Below are 25,178 nucleotides of genomic sequence, written 5' to 3'. Positions count from 1 at the left end.
ACCTTAGCATTTAAAAACTTAACAGGCAGGTTTTCCCTTGTAACCCAGCACACAATTTAGGCCACTAATCTCCATGACTTCCCACCAGTCATCTAGCACCTATGATGTTCTTGACAGTTAACGGAGATTCAGGGAATTCAAAGTCATTATCAAGACAAATATAGCAAAGCATCATTTGGAAGGTACTATGACCTTACTGTATTAGCTCTTTACTCCAGAGCAGGGAATACAGGCTGTGTTTTTCTCCAAACCTTTTTTCTTTTTTTAATTTTAAAACCTCTGTATATCTTATAGCTTAGTAAAACAGTATCAACATGCACTGTCTGAGCTTGCATGTCGCTTAATTCTTTCCTCCTACATTCTCTCTCATTTCAGTTTTTCGAAGTGAAAATAAAGCGGATCAAAAGACACCAGAGACACAGACATTGCATTCCGCACCTTGTTCCTTGGCATTCTCCTTCTGTTCCATGGACACAAGTGCAGAAAAGTGGGCCTGATCGTAGGCGAGCACCAGAGGGGAGCGGTGACACTGGCTGGCTGGAACCTCCAAGGGCAGATAGATTCCCCCAAAGGGAATAGGGGCAAATGCTGCAGGAAACCACGGAGATTATTATTAAGGCTATATTCTTGCCTAGTGGGAAATCCCTCCACCCCACTCTGCCAATTGAGCCCCCCTCTCATTCCAACCCATGTTTAATAATTCTTTCCTAAGAAGCCACATCAATTAACCTCAGCTGCTTTACTCTGAATCTCCTGAGAATTTTGCCTTGTTCTAATTTATACCTTGTTTTTTTCCCAAGGGTCTATATAACCCCTTTCCTGCCCTCCTTCCAGCGCTTAGCCCAAGGCTCTGCAAATAGGGCTGCTCAGGGTAGAGTGAGGACTGACTGACTCACCTTCCCCACCAGAGTCCCTCAGCATGGTGTCTGCCACAACAACTATGGGCCTCCTAAGCACGTGGGCAAGGACGAAAACATGGAATTCTTCTAGGCTCTCATACACAGGCTCTTCTGAACTCTCCACCCTAGAGTTGCAGGAGGCGAGAGAGTGGAAGGGGTGCAGTGGCAGGGAGAGGGAAGAAAACAAAACAAGAAACCCATGAAGACCAGCTCTGCAAAGAGGAAAAAACAATGTCCCTTCCTTGTTTTCCAGTCTTAAGGCTGTCACACACACAGCTGATTATTTTTTATGCTACCATGGCTGTTTCTACTTCCGTTTCACAGATGGGGAAATACAAGAAAAGAAATATGAAGGTTCAAGAGTTAAAGTAGTGTTAGGAATCGGCACGTAATCCCTCTCTTAATACCCATCTTGTTCAACAACCTTCCCCAATTCTTTGTCCAGTAGCTCAGTGTACAGCTGTGTAGCTTCATCCTGCTTATCCCTTTACACACCACAACGCACACATCACACTCACCATGTCCTATCAAAAAAGGACAAAACAAAACACAACAGGAAAGAAACAAAAATCCCTCCTTCTATGTTCACTTACTTGAAGAACAGCCTCACCCATCTGCTTAGTAGCCTAATCAGAAATCTGTGAAATATTTACTGTTCTTTATATTTCATCTTCAATTAATCACCTGGCTTGACCAATTCCATCTTTTAAGTGTCTCTTGTAACTGTCTCCTCTGGCCTATCTGCAACCCACCACTCTTGCTCACACCCATTACTACTACTCCCCTCCGCTTCATCATCCACTCTGCTGTCAGTGTGTTCAAATACATGAATTTGCTCCCGTCACTCACAAACTCACAATTTAGTGGCTTCCTGCCCCCTAAAGCAATGTTATTCAACATTGGGTGCTTGCTACAAATGCAGATTTCTGGGCCTCACCTCAGTCCAACTCAACTGGACTTCCTTAGGGTGGAAGTCCAAAAATCTGCATTTTAAACAATCCTCCCAGATTATTCTTACGCCCAATAAAGTTTGGATAGGTTATAGTTTTTTAACTTTCTAACTATAGAAAAATTTAAAATTTTAAACATATTCAAAACTAGAAAGAATATTATACTAAACTCTCATGTATCCATCACCCAGCCTCAACGATTATGAACAGATGGTCAATCTCGTTTCACCTAGACCTTGATATATTTTCCTAGGGATGGCCCCCACACCCACCCCACCCACCAGATTATTCTGGAGCAAATCCTAGACATCACATAATTTCATCCATGAATATTTCAGTTTCAATCTCTAAAAAATAAAGGACTCCTTTAAAAACGGCCACAATAGCATCAATACCACACTTTAAAAACTTAACAATAATGTAAACATTATTCACATTTCTCCAACTGTCTTATATATGTCCATACATTCCAGCTGGTTGATGTGTCTCTAAAGTGTCTTTAAACTTAGGTTCTTTCTCCCTTTTTGTTTTCTTTGTCTTTATTTATTGAGGAAACCAGGTCATTTATCCTGCAGTTTCCCAAAGTCTGGATAGAATACAATTTTAATTCCTTAGCATGGCACACAAAAATCTGGACGGCCTAGCCTCATCTACCATTCTGCGCCACATACTCTGTATTCTGGCAATACTGAACTACCTGTATTTCCTAGAATGTACCATGCTGTTACACCCTTCTGTGCCCTTGCCATGGCTTCTCTTCCTCTCCTTCTAACATCCTCTTAGCACAGAGCTCTTTGGACACTGAGGACTCAGCAAAGATTATTTCCTGCTCCTCCAGTTAGACATACTTACCCACCACAGTTGGCTCCATTGGTACCTAGATGCATGCGGGGTTCACTTGAGGCAAGCTTGATCAGCTCATTCCATTCCTTCTGCCACTCATCCTCTGTGTATACCAGCCCCGACTGTGTGAAAGACAGGCAAGGAATATCAAGCAATTAGAGGCTAGGTTCAAGAGGCAATAGCCATTCCAACTCACTCGTGTTACTCCACTCCCTATTCTCTTACCACTTGGCTAACAATTTTTACTACAAAGTCCAATCTCTTCTCCCTTTTATAGTCAGGATCCATGAAAGAATGTCTATGATCACTCACACTTCTTCCATTCTTTTCTGACCCACTGCAGTCTAGCTTCTGTATCTGCCCTCCAGCCTATGCCCCCTCCCTCACCCCCACAAACTACTTCACCTAACTGACTCTAGCAAAGACAATTACCTTCTAATTGCCAAATTCAGCAAACTCTTCAGTTCTCATCTTTCTTAGCCTTCATGTGGCATTTGATCTCCTCAAACTTTCTTTTCGTTTAGCTCACACAACACTACTTTCTCTTACCTCTCTGAACTCTGTCTACCTCAAAAATATTGATGTTGTGTCAATGATTTTAGCCTTGGTTCTTTCTAGGTTATCTTTTCTACTACTATAATCTCATCTACTGCTATCTACATGCTCAGGATTCAAAAATCTTCTTCTCCAGCCCAGATTTCCTCTTAATTCCTATGTTCACATCCAGCTGCCTACTGAAGACTGCCACCTGCCCATGACTACCTCAAACTCTGTGCAGTCAAAACTGAACTTCTGCCTCTTCAAAAACCCTCTCTTCCTATTTTCCTACCTTTGTAAACAACACTATCACCCAAACACCCAACTAGAAACCAGGGGGTTATCTACGACTCCTCTCCTTTCACCCATCCCATACCTGGGATGGGTGAAAGGATTTACTAACCCTTTAGTCAACAGTTATTAAGCATGAACTACAGCAATGGACCCTTAATTGGTTTTACTACTTCCAGTCATACATTCTTACGATCCGTTTTCTACAATGCTACCAGAAAGATTTTTCTAAAATTAAAATATGATGATGTTTGCTTCGTGCTACAAATTAAGACCTGTCATTACCTCTTAGATACAGTTCAAACTCCTTAAGCATAGCAGAGACTCCACTTCCTGGCTCCCAACCCACTTCTCTAATACCATTTAATTAGTCATAGTTCCTTGAATGCACTGTGTTGTTTTATACTTCTGAGCTTTTGTCTAGGTTGTGCCTTCTGCCTGGAGCAGCCCACTCCATATCCACCTGGTGAATAATTTCTCAACTGTCAGGAAAGAACTCAAGTATCACTCCTCTATGAAGCCCTTTCTAAATCTCCCTGGTACATCAACCACTCACTCCTTCCTTTGTGCTCTCCCTCCTCAAGTGCTATGTAGACTTCTATCATAGAAGTCATAACCTGTTACTTTGTTGCAATTATGTATTTACATGTCCATCTCCTACTACTACTCCTAAGAACCAGGACCATGTTTTATGCAATATGCCTAGTACCTACTATGTGATCAGTAATCAGTAAATACATGCTCAGTAAAACTATTAACTTTTTATTAAAGGAGTAGAAGGAGTAGTACAAACAATCTTAAAATACCATATTGGCTTTAGGATGTATATGATGATTTGGAAGAAAGTCTATATTATTAATTATATTTGACCTATATAAGTGTTAAAATGAGTTTATACTTTAAACACACATTGACATAGTAGAAAGAATCACACTGGAAACATGAGAAGTATCAGAACAAATTTAACAGGAATTAAAGAGCTATTGTGACCACATTTTACTTTAACAATAAAAAAATAGACAAAGCTATTTGCAATGTGTAAAATTCTATCACAGATTTTTTCAACTAAAAATACAAAAGAACAATGCACAGGTTATATATGGGGTGCTCTGGTCACTCTGATAAATGGTCCCTGATACACATTCATGAGGATCTGTCTCCGTCTTGCTCTCACCTATTTTTGTTTGCTGTTTTTATACACACAGCCACTAGGTGGTGTACCCTTCTAGGCTGAAAATGTTCTTACTGTGTTTTACCACCATTTTTAACAACAAAACAAGGAGGCCTGGGAAATCAAAACCAATTTAGTTTGTTTGGTGTTTGGTACTGGCTAAAAGTAGCTCCGCAGTCCGTCACCCCCTTCCCCACCCCACTGTAATGCTATGAATGGTCTGAGCTAAAACAATTATCTTGTTTCCATGTGGAACTTTCAATGTGCTGAGCAAAAGGAGTAAAAAGATCAGTCCTTCAATATCTACTATCCTCCAGGCATGTATTTCCATTTGAGGACTTTGAGAGGGAATAGATAGCTGACCAGGAATAGAACTTGGGTATTTCTGGGTCTCCTGGCTAAATACCATCATAATCTAACTTAACCTTTAAAATAGTAACTATAACAGCTTAATATAGCTGGAATTGGGCCTACCTATCCTCTGACTGTGGCTATCACGTCTACTTTACTAGCTGGCATGACCTGGTTTGGTCTTTTCCTGTCTCTGAAGTGGTCAAATCTACGGTTCAGGTATAGCCTGAATTCAACAATGAGGAAGGCAAACTCTAGGCTGGCTCTAGCTCAGACAAAAAAAGCTCTCCACATAGTCCAGCTCAGCTCACCAGACTGCCAGGGGGTTTGGTGTCAATAAAGAATGCTGTTTACTTGGCCTTGCCCCTGTGCATTTCTTTCCCTCAGGAATCTTCCAGGGCAGACTGGCTGATCAAAGACCGGATTCTGATCTTAATATCATCCTAATTTTAAGGTTGAGTTCTTTATTTTTGAGAAAGAAACATAACACATTCTACTTCCATATTTTAAATCTTGAGAACATAAAATTCTAATAACTGAAACAAACAAAAGTCCGTTAGTTCTATATTATGGCCAGTTATGATAGAGCAATAAAAAGAGAAGGAAAAGAAGCTGGAAATTAAGTTTCTGAAGATATTCCCATATTAATGCCAGAAACACCCAGCTTTATATACATGGCAAAAATAAAAAAGATATACATGAAGAGCAGGAGATAAACATAGAAGACAGAGAACCAGGGCAAAAGGAAATAGGAAGACTCATTATCTTTATTTAACTGTATAACGTCATTATTAAAGGGAAGGGAATCGGCAAACTTTTTTCTGTAAAGGGCCAGACAGGAAATATTTTAGGCTTTGCGGTGGGGCAACGTGCAGCTTCTATATTCTGCTGCTGTAGCACAAACACATGTAAATGAATTGAGTTGGGGAGGCTGTGTTCCAATAAAAAATTTTTTTTAACAAAAACATTTGGTGGGATTTGACCCACAGGCCATATTTTTTTTTTTTTTTTTTTTGCGGTACACAGGCGTCTCACCGTTGTGGCCTCTCCCATTGCGGAGCACAGGCTCCGGACGCGCAGGCTCAGCGGCCATGGCTCACAGGCCCAGCCGCTCCATGGCATGTGGGATCTTCCCGGACTGGGGCACGAACCCATGTCTCCTGCATCGGCAGGCGGACTTCCAACCACTGCGCCACCAGGGAAGCCCTACAGGCCATATTTTGCCCAGCCCGTTTATAGGAATGGAAAGTACAAACAGTCCAGTGTTACTTTTTTCTTTTTTTTTTTTTTTTGGCTGCGTCGTGGTGGTGGGGACTGAACCCGGGCCATGGCAGTGAAACCGCCGGAGTCCTAACCACTGGACCCCCAGGGAACTTCCCAGTATTGCTTTCTTATACGAAAGTAGCCTTAACATTTACTAAATCCCTGAGAAGTACCAATTAAACTCAACTCAACATCTGCTGAACTTCTAATAGAAGTACCATTCAAACTCATGCTTTTACAATTTTTTAACAGATAAACTGAACACACAAAACACGGTATATATGGCCAAAACTATTTTTATGCATTTACATTTCTATAATGGTTGAAAACATAAGTCCTTAAAAATTGGTCTAGCCTTATTATATGCAAAAACACAAAACAACACAAAAATCCTATGAGCTTGTCGTATTTCATTTTGCAAAAGACTGCCACTAAAGGCTTATTGAGTGCCTATCGGGTAGAAATGCACAACGTTAGATACCTCCTCTACAAGTCTCCACTTCCCCACACCAGTTCTCATAACTCTATCAGAAGGCATGTACCCTATGGTGGTATCTGAATTTTCAACCATTTCCAGGATTACAAGAGGAGTGACACTGACCTAAGCACCTAAGTAGGAGACATTTCCTACTGGTAGGCACTGAGCATTTCCCCTCGGTAACTTTGGGAAACAAGGTGCTCCTGCCCAAGCTCCCTCACCTCTTTATTCTGCTGAGTTTGCTGCCACCTCCAGCGCCGTTTTAATGCTTCCTTCTCCGCTCCCTTCTCCATTAGTGCATACAAAGCTTTCCGTAGCATCAAGTCTCGATCATGGAAACCCCACATCCCTATGGCAAGAAAACATTATGGTTAAGACACCCTACCTCGACTCAACTCCACTCATTAATTATGATACACAGACCCTGGCATGAAGGAAATCAGGCTGAAGCCCAGGTTCAAAGAAACCCCTGCTGTGACTTGGGGGAAAGGTAATCAAGAAAGAAAAGATGTTCCTATTCTGGAGGTTCAGAAACTTTGAGAACCTGAAAGTGGGGGATATACCACATCCTACAGACTCCTGACAAGAAGCCTTTACTCGTGATACCAAGTCTAACAAATTAAAATACAGAGTGGGAATTCCCTGGCCATCTAGTGGTTAGGACTCCTCACTCTCACTGCCAAGGGCCTGGGTTCGATCCCTGGTCAGGGAACTAAAATCCCATAAGCCTCGTGGTGCGGCCAATTAAAAACAAATTGTTTTTAATAAATAAAGTAAAATACAGAGTAGCAGCAGATAAGATGGGTCTGGCACATGGTAATCAGCATCAAAGCTTGAGGGGTGGTTGGAAAATGGGGACTTTTTTTAAAAGCTAAGGCAAATAATATATTGAATTATAAATAGGCATAACAATTTAAAGAAAACAAGTCAATAATTATGTAATATATTTGTATGGTGACAGATGGTAACTACACTTAACATGGTGATCATTTTGAAATATATAGAAATATTGAATCGCCATGTTGTGTGCCAGGGTATAACAGTGTTGTAGGTCAATTATACTTCAAAAACAAACCCACAGAAAAAGAGATCAGATTTGTGGTTACCAAAGGCAGGGGGAATTGGATGAAGGTAGTTAAAAGGTACAAAGTTCCATTTACAAGACTATTGAGTACTAGGGGTACAATGTACAGCATGATAAATATAATTACACTGCTGTACATTATATATGAAAGTTGTTAAGAGAGTAAATCCTAAAAGTTCTCATCACAAGGAAAAAAGAATTTTTTCTATCTCTTTAATTTTGTATCCATGAGATGATGAATGTCCACTAAACTTATTGTAATCATCTCATAATGCATGTAAGTCAAATCACTATGCTGTATAAAACTTATACAGTGCTGTATGTCAATTATATCAATAAAACTGGAAGAGAAAAAAGAAAGAAAAAGAAAAATACATTACTCTAGATTAGACATACATTAAAAAATAATAATAAACAAGTTTCACAGGGGACTGATGAAAACGTATCTTTTTTATATACCAAAAGAATAAATACTTAGTGGAATTATATGCATACACATACAGTATACTGCTTGCTTACTGCTGCGCATTACTTCTGGGGGCCAGTTCTCCGAGTGGGACTTGTGCTAAATCCTATGTACTCCATACAATTTCTCAACAAGACTGAAAAACTAGGGCAGGGCTCTCTTCCATCTCCTCCTGCACCAGTGAGCATGCACGCACACACACACACACACACACACACACACACATAGCCTTGCTCTGAGCCATCACTTCTGTCTGAGATCAAGAATAGTCGGATCAAGCCCTTCACATGAGATTTAACTACTGCTTCCTTTCTATGAGGGAATGAAGGACCATTTTCAAGACTCACCAAGAGAGGCTGCGTGCAGGAGGCAGTTTCCATCTCCAGTAGTTGCTAAAGGAAGGAGCCTCTGACAGGTGGGGTCCACACTCACCCACCAGTTCAAACGCCCTACAGAAACAGGACGAAAAGGAGAGGAGCAGATGATGCATGAAGTTCTCCCTACTTCCCTATTTCTAAAACAGACTCCTAATTTGCCTCCTCTAGGAAGCCTATCCAAAATCAAACCATCACTCTATTACTCTGTGTATCTTCTTCACTTATATCTGCTTCATCAGAATCTGGTGAGCACAACTGGTTAGATCAGTTCTTAAGTAGGGACAATTTCGTCTCCAAAGGGACATTTGGCAACATCTGGAAATATGTTTGGTTGTCACAAGTGGTGGGGAGATGCTACTGCCATCTAGTGGGTAGAGGCCAGGAAGGCTGCTAAACACAATATAATGCACAAGGCAGCTCACACAACAAAGAATCATCTGGTCTTAGGTGTCAGTAGTGCTAAGATTGAACAACCCTGGGTTAGATGATGAGGCCTAGGTCATAGGTCGAAATCTGTGTTGGCTACTTGGTCTGGCTCTGATTTCTTCACTCTGGTCAAGAGACCAGCAGACACTGTAGCAATAAAGGTCAGCACAAATCCATCATCAGTAAAAGAAAAACAACCCAACATGTATATTCAAAGTGTCATGCAAGTATCATCTGCATATATGACAGTAAGCATGTCACCATGTATGTGGTACGACTTTAAAGACATGAGCAATAAGACAAAGTACTTAAAATACCCAAGAAAATGATTCTCAATTCTGTAGTGATCCTATAATTGCTGATCCATTATTTATATAAGGAAAATAATTTATGAATAATGCTTAAAAGTTTTTTTGAATTACTGGACAGTCTACTGAAAGAAAAACTGGCCTATAATCACAGCAGTCATATAAACTGCTTACTACTTAAAAAACTGTAAATAGATGCACATGATTAGTATAGAAGGGCACAAAATGAAAAACAAGACCTTCCTTTCTGTGCCCCCACCTCCCACCGCCCCCGTCCTTCTTCCATGGGAGGTTTTTAATAACTGACTAGCTTTCCCAGAAATCCCAGCTGCCTCACCCCAACATACCAACAAATTTTAAATATAATTTAAGACAAACATAATTGTAAAGGTAAATAAATCTTTTGGGAAAGGTTCGTATAAATAAATGTGACTTAGTTTAATCACCACTTGCATCATGTACAGCACTGGTTCTTGGAACCAACCATCTACAGCATTGGAACACACAAGGTGTTCCAGAGCCAATTATAATTCATTTGTATTTTTTTCATGTATTGAGTTTTAGGTATTGATTTGTAGGCCTTTCACATGTGTATCTGGTTTCCCTTCAATCAAACAGGAAATTTCCAGAGGAAAGTGTCTTATTTGTGTCCTTTCTTTAACTTGAAGAAGCACCTAGCTCAGTACATGTCTCTCTGACTGACTGCCGAGTTTAACTGCAGTCAATCAGATCGCAGGCTTAGACTGGAAGCCGCTTGTCAAGCCCAGCCCCTCCACATGGCTGCCTAGACGTGGAGAGCAGAGGGAAGAGCATGGGAAAGAAAGTGCTCACTGACCTGCCTGCTCCAAGGCAACCAGCATGGACTGCTCAATGAGGTCTCTCTCTATGAAGCTGCGAAAGTCTTCATTGTACACAGTGAGATCTGGAAGCTGGAAGGCACAGATGGGCATTTCCAGGGGGTGCTCACTGCTCCCCCCACCCCCACCATTGGAGGAGACATGGGACCGGGCCAGGGAAACAATGCTGGAGCTGGCGTGGGAGATGCCCCTAGACAGGCGTTTTTCTGCAATGAGAAATGGAGTCACCTTAGAACAAACACAACCCACTCAGAGAACTTTCCACTCATGAGGTGATGGTTACCTCTTGACAAGGTTTCCAGTCAGGGAAAAACTGTAAGTCTAACTGGCTACCAAATTTCATGACCCTCTTTCTCATGCCAAACACAGTTGGAGAAACATAGAAAGTGGCCTTTTCACAGGCACTCGCATTAGCACCAAATATACGTTCCTCTTTCTACCCTTTTGCCTGAACTTCTCTCCACGACACTGTCTTCTTCCACTTCCATTTCCCAACATAATAGGGACCCTTCATTTGGCAACTTAGTCATTGTTTGGTGGGAGGAAGAGGGAATAAGGGAAATGGAGTTTCATTTGGCTACACTGAGTCAAATAATCTCTCTGATAATTTTCAGGGCCTTGGAGAATGTAGAAAAGGATTTCCGTTATAGAAAATTAATGACAAATCTTACAAATTCAGGAACTTTCTTATCTACCATCAATAACATTTATTTACGTTATTTACTACAACTATTCTTGATGCTCATATTTATCAGAAATTTATAGGTACAGTCAATTCTTACTTAACATACTACAGAGGAAGGCGGTAATATAGATAGTGCCCCAAATTATTTCATTTGTTTTGAATACATGGCACTTATAATTCTCCAGCAGATATTCCAGTGTGATAATAATTTGCTCAGTATAGTATTGAAATTCATTTGCATGGCTTGAGTTATATAATGACTATCAGAAAGAGCTAAAAATTATATTGGGTATCAGGTCTTAATCCAATATCTGCCAGGGATGATGCATAAAGTAAGTAGTTAGTCTAAAGTTATTTTATAGTGTTATTTTTTAAACTCTTTTTAAAGGTATTTTAAAAGTACCACATGCCCATGGTAAAAAATCAAAATACTACCAAAAGGTTTGAAGTGTTACAAAGAAATGTCCCTCTCATTCAAAATTCCTGATCCCTTCCCCAGAGGCGATGTTTTGTATCCTTCTAGAATTTTTTTGCCATGCCGTGCAGCGTGGTATGTGGGATCTTAATTCCCCAACCAGCGATTGAACCCGTGCCTCCCTGCAGTGGAAGCACGCAGTCCTAACCACTGGACCACCAGGGAATTCCTAGAATTTTTTATGCACATAGAAGCACAAACAACTTTTATAACAATTTTTAAAAACATAAACAGGAACATGCTATATATATTGTTCTGCATCTTACCTTTCTCAATAGATTTTAGAGATTTTTCCAAAATAGCACATCAAGTTCTACTTAATTCTTTCTAATGGCTGCCAAATATTCCATAATATGGATGATTACAATTTATTTAACCACTCCTCTATTAATGGATAATTAAAAGTTGTTTTCAAGCTTTAACTTTTAAGCTTTACACTACATGTCTTTGTGTCTATTTATGAATTACGTAAGTATGTATTTATTTAAAAGGATACACACCACACACAGACACAGACACACACAACACATATATGATAAATTCCTAGAAACAAAATTGCTGAGATAGAGTATACGTGCATTTAAAAATTTTGACAGATGCTAATAAATATTAACAAAATATCCTCCAAAGTGGCAGATGATAGTGATCCTTTGAATTCTATCTTTATGTGTACCTTATCTCAACAATTAGATCATTATTCTTCTTCCTCTATCTCTTTGAAGATGGCATTTATACAGGATGGCACTCAAGATGCAGAAAGTGAGGGGTTCCAGCATCTGGACAGACTGTCACCTCTGATCATTTGGTTGGGGAGGTGGGGGAGGAATGGAATCATCTCTAAAGGATCACTAAATTCTCTGACTGGTCAGCAGCTGCCTCCCTTTCTTTCTACTCCGCATATGGAAACAGCCCTCAGCACCCCAATACCTTGAACGATGTCATCTTGCCGCTGTAGGGTGGGTCGGGGAGGGCGAGTAGACTCTCTATCAGAAAACCCTTTCTCAGGGGTCCTGGAGCCACCACTCCCCTCACTAAAGGGTGGGGGCAGGTTCCCAGCATGGACCTGACGTAGCTGTTCAAAATCACTGAGGGCGGCGCTCACATCCCAATTCTTTCCTGTCAGGACACAAAGCAAAAAGTGAATTGGGAGCTAAGAGTATAGAAAAATTGAGGAAAGATACAGAACCATCATTCTAAGCATCTTATCAAAACCAGCGAGCATATACTCATGCGTACCTCAGTCATTCTCCTTTTCCTTCCCCTACTTTAATTTCCTTCATAACACTTCGATCTGGAATACCACAACTTCTTTATTTACTTACTGTCTATTTCCTAAGAAAGCCCTGTGTGCATACAGAATTTGTTTCTCTGAACTGAAAGGGCCCTTGGAGACCTAGTAACCTCATTTTACAGATAAAGGAAATGAAGCCTAAAGAAGTAGAGTTACTTGCCCAAAGTCACGGGTAGTTCACACCAGGGTCTCAGCTGGACTCAAGCCCAGGTCTCCTAATTCTGAGATCCAGAGAGTTCTGAGCCTAGATGTGCTCTGGGGTGTCCTAAACCACCTGAAACTGTATACAAAGTTATAGGTATGTGTGTTCTAAAGAAAGAGCTGATAGCTGCCATCAGGTTATCAAAGGGAATTGTTAATTCCCCTCAAATTTAAGAATCACTACTCTGCTGAAGAAAACACCCGAAGGATAGATTTGTCACAGCAGATTTTTCAGTTGCTTTCTCCAGTTAAATTAGTCAATAAATAACATATTGCATAATTGTTCACACTTCTTTCTGTTCTATTCCATTTGTCACCACCTTAATTCAATTCCTATATCACCTAGTGTCCCACCTCCAATCTACTCTAAAGGATCCCATGAGATTAATCTTTCTACAGCACAATTCTGATCATTTCAGTTCCATAATCAAATTTTTAGTGGCTTACCACTACCTACAGGATAAAGTTTAGCCTTCTTTGTCTGACGTTCAAGGCTTTCTATGACCTAGCTTACTTTTCTAACCTTTCCTCTGTGCTTCAACTTCCCTGGCTATGAAAGTGGAAGTGATACCACATAGGATTGTTAAGAAGATTAAATTAACTGAAAGCACTTAAAACAGTGCTTGGCACACAGAAAGTGTTATATATGTATTTACTGCCATTGCTGTTATGCTTCTTGTTATAATTATAATTCTCCAGTTAAGCTGTATTAATCATCCATGCCAGATGAATTTATTTCTGAACCATTAGATTCACCACTTGCTCCAACTCCCTTTGCTCACTCTACACTCTGCGTCAGTCATACTGGCCTCTTTGCTGTTCCCAGAAATGTGCTAAGCCTGCTCCCACCTACAGCCTTTCCACCAACTATTCCCACTGCCTAGAAGGCTCCTTCTCCAATATATCTACACAATTCCTCATCTCCTTCAGATATTTGCTCAAATGTCACACTCTTAAAAAGGCCTACCCTGACTACCCAACTAAAAATCACAACCTACCTCATTATTCCCCTTACCATTTTCCACAGCACCTAACACCTTATACTATGTACTTTACAACTTACTTGGTTATCATGTTTATTGTTTATTGACTATCTCTCAGGCTAGAATGTAAGGGCAGAGATTTTTGCTTGTTTTGTTTTGTTCAAGCATCTAGAACCTAGTACATAATAGGTACTCAATAAATATTTGTTAAAGAATGGAGGACTTTTGTTCTGAACCAATGAATGAATAAATGATTTGTCTTGAGCACTGGATAGTTATCTCCAACTGTCTGCTAAAGTCCTTAAAATCAGGTCCTCCTAACAGTCAACATGTCTAAAACTGAACGTCCATCATCTTCCCTCCTAAAGCCTGCTTCTTCTCCTTCTTCTATAGTCCCTAAATCAGTAATGGCATCACAACCCCTCCAGGCCAGAAACTACAGTCATTTCAGCTCTTCACCATTCCTCAGACCCCACTCCTTCTCTTCCCTCACTATCTACTCAGTTCTCAAGGTGGTTTGTACCCTTGAGACATTTCTCAAATCTATTCTTTCTTGTCCATTTTTATTGTCACTACCCCAATTCAGGTCCTCATATTTTCACCTGGTCTTTTGGGAGGGGGCTCCCTAGTCTCTCTACTCTTAGTCCCCTCCCCTCTATAATTTGTTCTTTACACTACAACCAGGGTTAACTTTCAAAGGAAAAAGCAAGAGACAGAAAGATAGAGACAGAAAATGAGGATCAGATCCTTTGGTTCCCTTTCTAAATTATACCTTAAATCTACCCACTTCTCACTCTGCTGTTACCACTGTAGTCCAAGTCACCATCACCTCTCACCTGAACTATGGCAACATTCTTAACTGATTTTACCACTTCATCTCTGGCCACCTTCCAATCGGTTCCATATCTTTTATCAGTACACTGTTCAGAAACTCAAACCCAATCATTTCTCTCCCCTGATTAAAATCCTTCACCAGCTTCCCACCGAACATACACTGAAATGCACAACCCTTACCACGGCCTACAAAGGCCCCCCATATTCTGCTTCCTGCTTATCTAACCAGCTTCCTACCACTCTTTCTTGTACTACTCTTCCTACCTCGCTCACTAGCAGTGCCAAACTCTCTCCCACCTCAGGGTCCTTGTATAAGCTACTTTTTTTTACATAAACACTCTGTGCTACATCCCTTTGTCTTGCTACTCCTGTGCATCCTTCTGTGTTCAGTTCACATGTCACTTCTTCAGAAAAAGCCTTTCTGAACTCTATATCCAAATTAGGTTTCTCTCTTAAACTTCCACAGCACCCTCAACTTTTCTTTCATAGTATGAGTGTGTGTGCACATGGGTGTGTGTGAGAGAAAGAGAGACGACATGCAAGCATTAACTTGTAACACACTTGTTAAAAGCCAGACTCTGAAACCAGATGGCCTAGGTTCAAATCCTACTTAACTTCTTGGACCTCAGTTTTTAAGCTGTAATACTGGGATAATAAAACCTATTTTGCAGAATGGTTGTGAGAATAAAGTAATATATTTCAAGTGCCTCACACATATTGAACACATAGAAGTGTTCAACACATGTTACAAGAGGAAGAGAAGGCATTTGAGCTGAATCCGGAAGGATGAGGAAAATTTCAAGAGAATAATGGAGGAAAGGACACTGCAGACTTAGGAGACAACTTAATATGATCAGGGAAAGGAAACAGGTCAGGCCTGGCTGGAGCACAGGAACTGTGGGAGAAGGTAGTAGGAGATGAAACTGAAAATACAAGTTAAGGGCAAAGCCATACTGAATTATCAAACTAGAATTTAAACCCTGATCTTCCGTTTCCAAACCAACCTTATTCTCACAGGTGCCTAAGTAAATGTCATATTGCCACACCTTACTAAGGGCTGACAACCTAGAAAATTACCTATGTGTGCTAAGAACTTGCTCCTTCCCCCACAGGCTCACCTATTTGTGTCATTATATATTTTCACCAAAAAGCATCTGTTAACTATGACTCCAAACAAAGAATCCTACTGACATGAGGCCAAGCCTTAAAGGACCTTAAAATCTAGAACATTCACACTTACGTATACATACAGATATAAGTAAACAAAAGCAGCTAAATGAAAACATTAAATTAATCCACTCTATATAGAATGACCCATACAAGTTAGGGAAGGAAAGACAAAAAACATGAATGATCCCAAATATGAAAATCTAATCATTTATACATAAAAAAGAAGTCTTACAGATCTAAAATTATGGTTTTAGTGGATTAATTATTAGTGGACTAATATCAAATTTCACTTGCATTACCTGAGCTTAAATTGACAGTGGAGAAAGCTACCCAAAAATTCAAGGTGAAAAGGGAATTTTGCATTTTAAAATTATGGTGGGTAATACACAAAGTAGATTATTAGAAGTAACTTAAATGTAAGGCCTACCATACACAAAGTGTCTTTCTGTTCACCTTAAATGTTCCAAATCATCCTAACAATAAATATCACATCTTATTTTCTCTCTTCTCATTCTCCCCCAAAGACTCCTTACCTTCCAGGAGATCTCGGGCCAACCCTGGCTCTGCTCCTGTGGAACGGACAAAATCTGACAGGACAGCATCCATGTCCAGGGTCATGTGATCATTAAGTACTTTCAGGCAGCTGATGTAGGGAGGACATAGATCAAAATTCAGGCCTCCACCTGAGGAGGAAATAAACACATAAGGCCCAAATTACACTGGAACGGGATGATCACAGCCCAATTTCAGCAGCTTCCTAACCAAATGGGGAAACTAACTATCCTAGCTCATTCATTTCAGTAGAATTTATTATAAAGAGTAACATTTAGTTTCCTAATTTCTCATTAACATTAGTTTTTTTTCCTTTTATTATATAAGTTTCAGGTGTCTAGCATTACAGTTCAACATCTATAAACACTACAGTGATCACCATCACAAGTCTAGTTACCATCCATTACATACAGTTCACCCACTTCACCTATATTAATTTCTTAACTACTACATTAACCACAAAACCATAATACCACTCCAAATAATGCTCTTCCTCTACCTTTCTAGAGTATTACATTTCTAGCCATCAGTTTGCTTATCCAAACTAATGGAAGGAAGCAGCAGACTACCACCCTGAAGAATTCCCCCCCTGCATTATTCTCTTACATAGCGCCTGTTTATTTCCTTCTTGGCACTTGATATACCCTGAAATTATTTTAGTTGGTTGCTGTCTAGCCTCCTCCTCCAACATAAAAGTTTCTTGAAAGTACAGAGCTTGTGTGTTTTGTCCACTAATGTATCCCCAGCATGTATCCCTTGGCACAGTGCTTGGCACACGGCTCTCAGCAAACATTTTACTGAATGAATGAATACTATACACTGAGTAACTTTAGAGTTGACTAGTACTCTGATGCTAGCTGAGGAAATGGGAGGAGCAAACTGATATCTAAACTTAATCAAAATAGGGACTTCCCTGGCGGTCCAATGGTTAGGACGCTGTGCTTCCACTGCAGGGGGCATGGGTTCGATGCCTGGTTGGGGAACTAAGATCCCACAAGCCGAGCAGCGCGGCCAAAAAAATTTTTAAAAATAAGAATACTCAAAATAAAACAATCTTCGATTATGCAAAGCAGAGTGGAGATCCCAAAGGTTCATAACAAACGTCAATCTTTGTCCACTAACTTCATGAACCCAGGAAACATGCCTTTCTCCACTCAGGACAAATGACCACCAAGTAAGTTCACCTGAAAAAGATTGCTTCTTTCAGACTTGACTTTGGCAGAAACTATGTCCCTGACCTGTCGGCCTGGCACCAATCCACATTCCTCTGAAGTTAGCAGTCCCAGCGGAGGGAGCAATAACCGAGTGAAAAACAACTTCTCACCAAAATCTGCCACTTCAGACAGGTTTACAGTTCTCTGTAAAAGAGGACTTGTTGGTAAAGTCACCAGGCACATACCTGCCCCACCAAACCCACCAGTCCCCTGCTTTGGCGGAATGCCAAAAGTAGAGTTCTCAAAGGCAACAGAGTGGCTCAGATGACTGTCTCTTCAGAAGCATCTCCTTCTAAACAACCTAAACTCTAAGGGTGATTCTCAGGTACTTTTTCATCACACCTCCCCTGACCCCAAGACACAGATTCTTTAGTAGTGTGATCAGATCCTAATTATCTAAATTCCTTAAAAATAGTAAGGCAAATAAAAAGCAGTGATTTGTGGGTTATAAAACCAGTAGGCCATTAACTTAATAACTTCATGTAAAAATTTTTTTTTTTTGGAGAGAGATGGCAAAATATAAAGTATTCCTTCTTGTACTGTTCCATGAGTACAAGAGGTCCAGGAGCAGAGGGACATGTTTAATTCCTATTCGTGCCGCAACATCTAGCACAGCATCTACATTACTGTCGACAGTCAATAAACGCCTGATGAATAAATGATTAAATGACTAACTGAACCTCCACATCAGCCACCACCAAACCAATCAATTTGAGGCTTAATTCAGAAGATCAGAAATGTGAGAGTGGGACTCCCCTGGTGGCACTGTGGTTAAGAATGCGCCTGCCAATGCAGGGGACACGGGTTCAATCCCTGGTCCGGGAAGTTCCCACATGCCGCCAAGCAACTAAGCCTGTGCACCACAACTACTGAGCCTTCACTCTAGAGCCCGCGAGCCACAACTACTGAGCCTGCAAGCTGCAACTACTGAAGCATGCGCGCCTAAAGCCCATGCTCCACAATAAGAGAAGCCACCGCCGTGAGAAGCCCGCGCACCACAACGAGGAGTAGCCCCCGCTCACCACAACTAGACAGAGCCCGCACCCAGCAATGAAGACCCAACACAGCCCAAAATAAATAAATAAAAACAAAAATAAATTTTAAAAAAAACATAAAAAGAAGAGAAATTCAAGGGTACTTCATCTTTCACATCACCCCACTATTTCTAATGGTCTGTCCCAGTCCCAATCCATCTCTCAAAGTTTTACAAACTCTCCTTTCTAAAGAGACATCAACATACTGACACTTCCACCACCCTCGTATCAGAAGAGTTCTACCTACACTTATATATATTAGCTGGGTGACTTTGGTCAAATTACTTACAGGGTGTCAGTTGCTTCTTGTATATCCTAGACTTGGATTCGATGACTTCTAAGATTCTTCCCAGGTTTAAAAAATGAACTTCTTTAGTTCACTACAGCCTCAGAAACCATGATCCTTACATTCTCTTTTGGTCTGCATATTATCAATGTCTAATTTACTTCCATTTTAATATCACAACTGTCAGAAAAGACTACCATTACATAAAGAACTTTTGGCCTGAGATGCCTCAAATTCAAAATGTTGTTGTTTTTAAACAACTTAGTTCCTCAGATAAAATACTTAACAATTAAATTCCTTCAAAATTCACAGATGAATGAGTGGTTTCCCTTTCCTCTAATACAGACAAGAATTCCTTCTTCAAGCCCATTTTAGTCACTGTCTTAGGTCACAGGGCATGGTAGCAGCCCAAATAACTTAAACACATGAATAATCTAAAACCAAGAGCACAGCTGCAAAATGAATTTCAACCTTCTCTCTTAAAAAAACATGCAAAGGAACTTGGTAAAGCCACTCTAATAACTTACTGAAAGGATGTGGGAAATATACAGTAAGTACACAAATAACAATCAACAAAAAGGTACTCAGCAGAAGAGAGGAGTTGATTAAGCCACAGGCTTATAGGCAATTTCCCAGCCAGCCAGAGGCTTTTGAGTGAGAGAAGCCAATGAATACCATCGATGTCATGGCATCGTAGACCTCATATGCCAAAGTAGTAGGATATTCTTTTAAAAAAATATTTTTAGGGCTTCCCTGGTGGCACAGTGGCTGAGAGTCCGCCTGCTGATGCAGGGGACGTGGGTTCGTGCCCCGGTCCGGGAGGATCCCACATGCCACGGAGCGGCTGGGCCCGTGAGCCATGGCCACTGAGCCTGAGCGTCCGGAGCCTGTGCTCCGCAGCGGGAGAGGCCACAGCAGTGAGAGGCCTGCATACAGAAAAAAAAAAAAAAAAAAAGTTTTAAAATAATATTTTTAAAAAATAATTTCCAAAAAAAAAAAGAATTAATTCTGAGTAAGTCATCTGAAAAATAAATAAATAAATAATTTCAAGGTCCAACATTATCTAGAATGACTTGCTCAAAAATTCGAAGCACTAAACCAAACTTCTTGGCAGCCCATTCTTATATTTGATGTCTCCAGGTGCATGCCATGGACTCCACCCTAAGCCCACCCAACAGGTGAGGACTGCAGCTTTTGTTACATCACCACCAACACCTGGCTTGAGCTTCTTAAATTCCAAATGGGAATATCCAAGGCAATGACTAAGACTCATAGTCCTTGACTCAGCACACAGGAAGGAAAAAAAAGAAAACAAAACACTGGCTTTCAAAATGAAACAGAAGAGGTACTCAAATATTTGTTGATTGAATGGTGTTTAGACAAATCTAAAATGGAGTCAAAATCCTCCAACCTTCCAATTGGTGGGACTTTAGCAATTATTTAAACCAATGTCTGCCCCAATGCAAGAATCCTTCTATTGCATCTCTGACAGATAAATCATCCAGTCTCCACATGAATACAAGCTCTGATGGAGACTCATTTCTTTGCCACAATGTCCATTTTATTGTTGGACAGCTCTAATTGTTAGAAAATGCTTTTTTAAACTAAATCACCAGCCCCCTCTCTCTCTCACATAATGGTCCTTGATCTCTTCTCTAGAACAATAAAATCTACTCCCAGGAATGATGGAATTTTCATGGAAAAGGAACAGATAAAGCATTTCTTTCCATAAAAATGTGTTGTAGGTCAACACTGCAATGTTATCATAAGCCAGCCAGTGCCTTTTTTTTTCTTTTACAAAATTCTTCCTTATATCAATACTTGCTTTTACCTGTATTCATTCATAAATGTTTATGCTGACCCTACAGTACAAACTCAACTAGTGGAATAAATGAAGTCATGTACCTTGTTCAAAATTCACTTCTGCTGCTATCTTTGCCTCTCATCCCTACTTCCACACTTTCATGCCCTCTTGAAGTGATGACAGCAATCAAGAATAAAAACTAACAAGTTAATATTAAGTAAGCACTTTCAAAAACACTATCTTATTCATTAACAACAAAACCCCTAGAGCAGGCTTATTATTCCCAGTTTACAAGTAGAGAAAGGTATAAGGTTTGAAAAGTCAGGTGGGTTACCCAAAGTCTGAACCCAGATATTTTGAACACATGCTCTCTCTACTGTACCATGCTGCTTCCCTAGGGACTAAGTCATTACTGATTCCCAGAACTGCACTGATTCTTATCCATTCAATTCTTTCACCATAGGAAAGGGCTGTGCCTATCTCTCAGTGTTTATTAATGACTTAGACACCTGCCTTATATTTTCCTCAGTTCAAAGCCTACCACCTTGCTGAGCAATTTCAACACCCACCTGCATAATCCATCCAACATTTCTGCCTTAGAGTTTCATAACCTCATCAAATGCAAAGACCTCCATCTCCACTTCAACAACTCAGTCCTGGACCCTGCCATGCCCTGAAACCATTCCACCTCTAAATCTTCAACTCCTAACATCTTACTCTGTCTACAACCTCATCTCCCTCCAGCTTTCCCTTACTACTAAACCTGCTACCTCACCTCAAGACATCCTCACCTCAGACTAAGACATCCAATTCCTTAACCACCTTATTCATTAATTCAACAAAAATTCATGGAGTGCCTACTCTGTGTCAGGCACTACGGTCAGGACTAGGAACACAACCATGAACTAGACATAATCTCTATCCTCACAAAGCTTCCAGTATGGAGGAAAAAACCCACAAAATTTCACAATTATAATAGGGAAAAATATTGGGGGGAGGGGTGTTATAGCCTATAGGGAGTCAGGAAAAGCTTTCCCAAGAAAGTGACATTACACCTAAGGACTGACGAACGAGTAGGCATTGGAGACAAACTAAGAAAGAAAGAATGCTCTTAGCAGAGGAAACACATATCAATGTTCTGTGGCAAGGAGGAACACAGAAGTGAAAATGGTGCAAAATGAGGATGAAGAAAGGGCCTAGGGCTTCCCTGGTGGCGCAGTGGTTGAGAGTCCGCCTGCCGATGCACGGGACGCAGGTTCGTGCCCCGGTCCGGGAAGATCCCACATGCCGCGGAGCGGCTGGGTCCGTGAGCCATGGCCGCTGAGCCTGCACGTCCGGAGCCTGTGCTCCACAGTGGGAGAGGCCACAACAGTGAGAGGCCCGCGTACCGGAAAAAAAAAAAAAAAAAAAAAGGGCCTAGTGGACCCTAATGAAGATTGAGATTTTATCCTAAAAGTAATGAGAAGGCTTTGAAGGGTTGTAGGCAGGGATAGGACATGATCAGATTTAAATCATTAAAAGATCATCCTGGTGGCAGTGGGAATAGTTTGTAGGGAACACAAGTGGATTTAGGGAGACTTGTTTAGAAAACTGCTGGAAAAGAGATGATGGTGAGCTAGACTAGGATGAGAGCGGAGAAGACTGAGAAAAACAGATAGATTCCACTTTGTTCCTTCTTACCTACCTGAACATAAACACAATGAGTGATGACTTTATTTTCCTGTAAAAACCTATCCTTATCCTTCCATTTCATTGGCCCAACCTGGATGGACCCTACATTCAACTTCTCTGCTACTAAATAGGGCTACTGCACAAGACAAGATCACATAATACTACAGAGTAAAGTGACTACAGATATATGGCGTTCCATCTCATTCCTTTCAGTGAAACACTGCAGTCTTTTGCTTGACTTTGGTACCTAACCAGTCTTCTCAGCTACTACCCCACACCTTTGCCATTCTCCCTGAGCCTCCCACCAAAACCTTATTACCTCCCTTACTCCTGGTAGATGACCTTCCCTCTGACTTCACAGAAAAAATAATGAAACGAAGCAAAAGGAGTTCCTTCAGGCTTCCTCCTCTGCCCTACCTGCTGGCTGCTATTCTCTTCTTCCCTGCAAAACTCCTTAAATTAGACTACAGTCACTGATGCTACTTTCTCATCTTATGGTCAGTCCTCGACCTATTAAAATGGGCTTCTATAGAAAGACAACGGCACCACTGTCTTATAGATAAGATCATCACCATCCTCCTTACTGCTTATCCAAAGTATCTCTTTGTAGGGACTTCCCTGGTGGTGCAGTGGTGCTCAAGCCCTGGTCCAGGAAGATCCCACATGCCGTGGAGCAACTAAGCCCATGTGCCACAACTACTGAGCCTGCACTCTAAAGCCCATGAGCCACAAATACTGAGCCCACACTCTAGAGCCCACAAGCCACAACTACTGAGTCCGCGTGCTGCAACTACTGAAGCCCGTGCGCCTAGAGCCCACGCTCCACAACAAGAGAAGCCACCACAATGAGAAGCCCACACACCGCAACGAAGAGTAGCCCCCACTCAACGCAACTAGAGAAAGGCCGTGCGCAGCAAGGAAGACTCAACGCAGCCAAAAATTCATTCATTCATTCATTCATTTAAAAAAATGCATTCACAGTCCCCAACTCTTTCAACTCACCCAGGAATCCCACATGCACTTCAAGCTCAGCACATTAAAAAAATGAGCCCATTCTCTATCTCTGTCCCCCACCCTTTCAAGCTATTCTTCTTCTGGTATTGCCTATTCTAGCAAGTGGTACCACCATCCCTCCTATCACTCAGGTCACAAGCCTGGGAACCACCCTGGATTTCTCTTGTGCCTTATCCTCGCTCACAAATAGTCCTTTACTATGGTTTACTAATTTTAACCTTAAAAAATTCTCAAATCCATCCAACACCTTCAGATGTTCATAACCTGGACCCCAGTAAGTAGCTTCCTAATTTCTCCCTCTTCCTCTCTCCAGCCACTTTTCACAATGGTTGCTTGTAGAGGCTGATCAATCTAAAATACAAATATGATAGTATTATATCCCACTGCTCTGAATTCTTTATTGGATCCTCAGTGACTAAAGCTTAATATCCAAATTCCTATACATGACAAACAAGGCCCTTCATGATCTAGCTCTACCTAACCCTCCAGCCTTATCTACCTCCCATCATTCCCCTCCTTGTACTGGTAGTTCCCCAAGCATATACTACGTGATTCACATTTCAGTTCCTTTGTGAATGTTGTTCCCTCTGCCTGGAACAACTCCTGGCCTAGCAGGTGAATTCTTATCTCTTCTTTAAGGCTAACTTAAGTACTACCTCATCTGCAACACCTTCCCTGGCTTCTCAAGTTAAAGTGCCTGCTTCCTCCTTGGTGTTACATCTTGTACTCTACCTCTATCATATTCTTTATCACACTGCACAGTATTTGTGTTTATTTACATGTCTCTCTCCCCACTAAACCATGAGCAATTTGAGGGCAGGAATCTTGTCTTGTTCATCCTGTATTCCTAGCATCCAAGCACCTGGGAGGTACTCAGTTTTTGTTCAGATGAACTGAATTCTACTTGTACAGTATCCCACTACACACACACACACACAAAACAGTATTGTCGATAATCAGATAATCGGTGTTGTAAACAGGCAAGTCATCTCAAAGTGTTTATAGTGTTGTAAACGCTGCTCATCTCAAATACATTTGCTTAAGATTGTAATACGATCTTATTTGCAACAGATTTCTCTCCCTAAACATTTAGCTCAGACTAATATTAAAACCAGTCTGCATGATCTGAGTGCCCAACTACTTAGTAACAGAGAAAAGTGACTTAAAATTAAATACCGACTGTAGATAATACAGCTATGTTAAAATGCGTGAGAAACTACTGACCCTACATTCTCCCATCTACAACATTCCCCAAAGTGTCCACATTCTCACACTATACCCACTCTCCTGGTCCCAGTGATGCATTACAGCTGTGTCTGAGTACTCTCCAACTCCTCCCCAAACTCACTGGAAAACCACAACATTCAAGACTGTCAAGAATTTTCAAAGGTCAGCAACTCCTCCACGTCTATGATGTCAGTCCCAAGGAATCCAGACAGGGAGAAAGAGGAGGGACAGAAACCCTTAGACTTTCACACAATTCTTGACTAGGTGGGCGGGAGAGATGAAAGACTGTCTTGGCAGATTGTTTTTAGTTAATATACATCCTTCCAAGTGAAAGAAACAGAATATAATAACCTTCTTAGAAAAAAAAGAATTGACCGAGTTCCATACTAAAGAGACCTATATATCACTAAATGTTATAACCCAGAGATAATAAGAT

The 25,178-nt window shown here is 40.8% G+C and overlaps 1 protein-coding gene across 3 annotated transcripts in view; it reads right to left on the bottom strand.

The window, feature by feature from the left end:
• Positions 1-25,178, bottom strand: part of OTUD7B (OTU deubiquitinase 7B) — a 62,214-nt gene that overhangs the window by 8,990 nt on the left and 28,046 nt on the right. For 2 of the 3 annotated variants that reach the window (XM_082648311.1, XM_082648313.1), the window contains exons 2-9: positions 16,474-16,623; positions 12,389-12,577; positions 10,280-10,507; positions 8,681-8,782; positions 7,005-7,132; positions 2,702-2,814; positions 897-1,024; positions 439-588 (exon numbers count right to left, since the gene is read on the bottom strand). In XM_082648311.1, coding sequence (XP_082504437.1) covers positions 439-588; positions 897-1,024; positions 2,702-2,814; positions 7,005-7,132; positions 8,681-8,782; positions 10,280-10,507; positions 12,389-12,577; positions 16,474-16,623 — 1,188 coding nt within the window. The remainder of the gene's footprint in view (positions 1-438; positions 589-896; positions 1,025-2,701; positions 2,815-7,004; positions 7,133-8,680; positions 8,783-10,279; positions 10,508-12,388; positions 12,578-16,473; positions 16,624-25,178) is intronic. The other variant, XM_082648312.1, reaches the window with a different exon arrangement.

The sequence above is a fragment of the Grampus griseus genome, assembly GCF_964374135.1.
Source record: "Grampus griseus genome assembly, chromosome: 1".
Taxonomy (NCBI): Eukaryota; Metazoa; Chordata; class Mammalia; order Artiodactyla; family Delphinidae; genus Grampus; species Grampus griseus.
The sequence above is the reverse complement of the archived record's forward strand: the minus strand, read 5'-3'. Positions and strand labels throughout refer to the sequence as shown.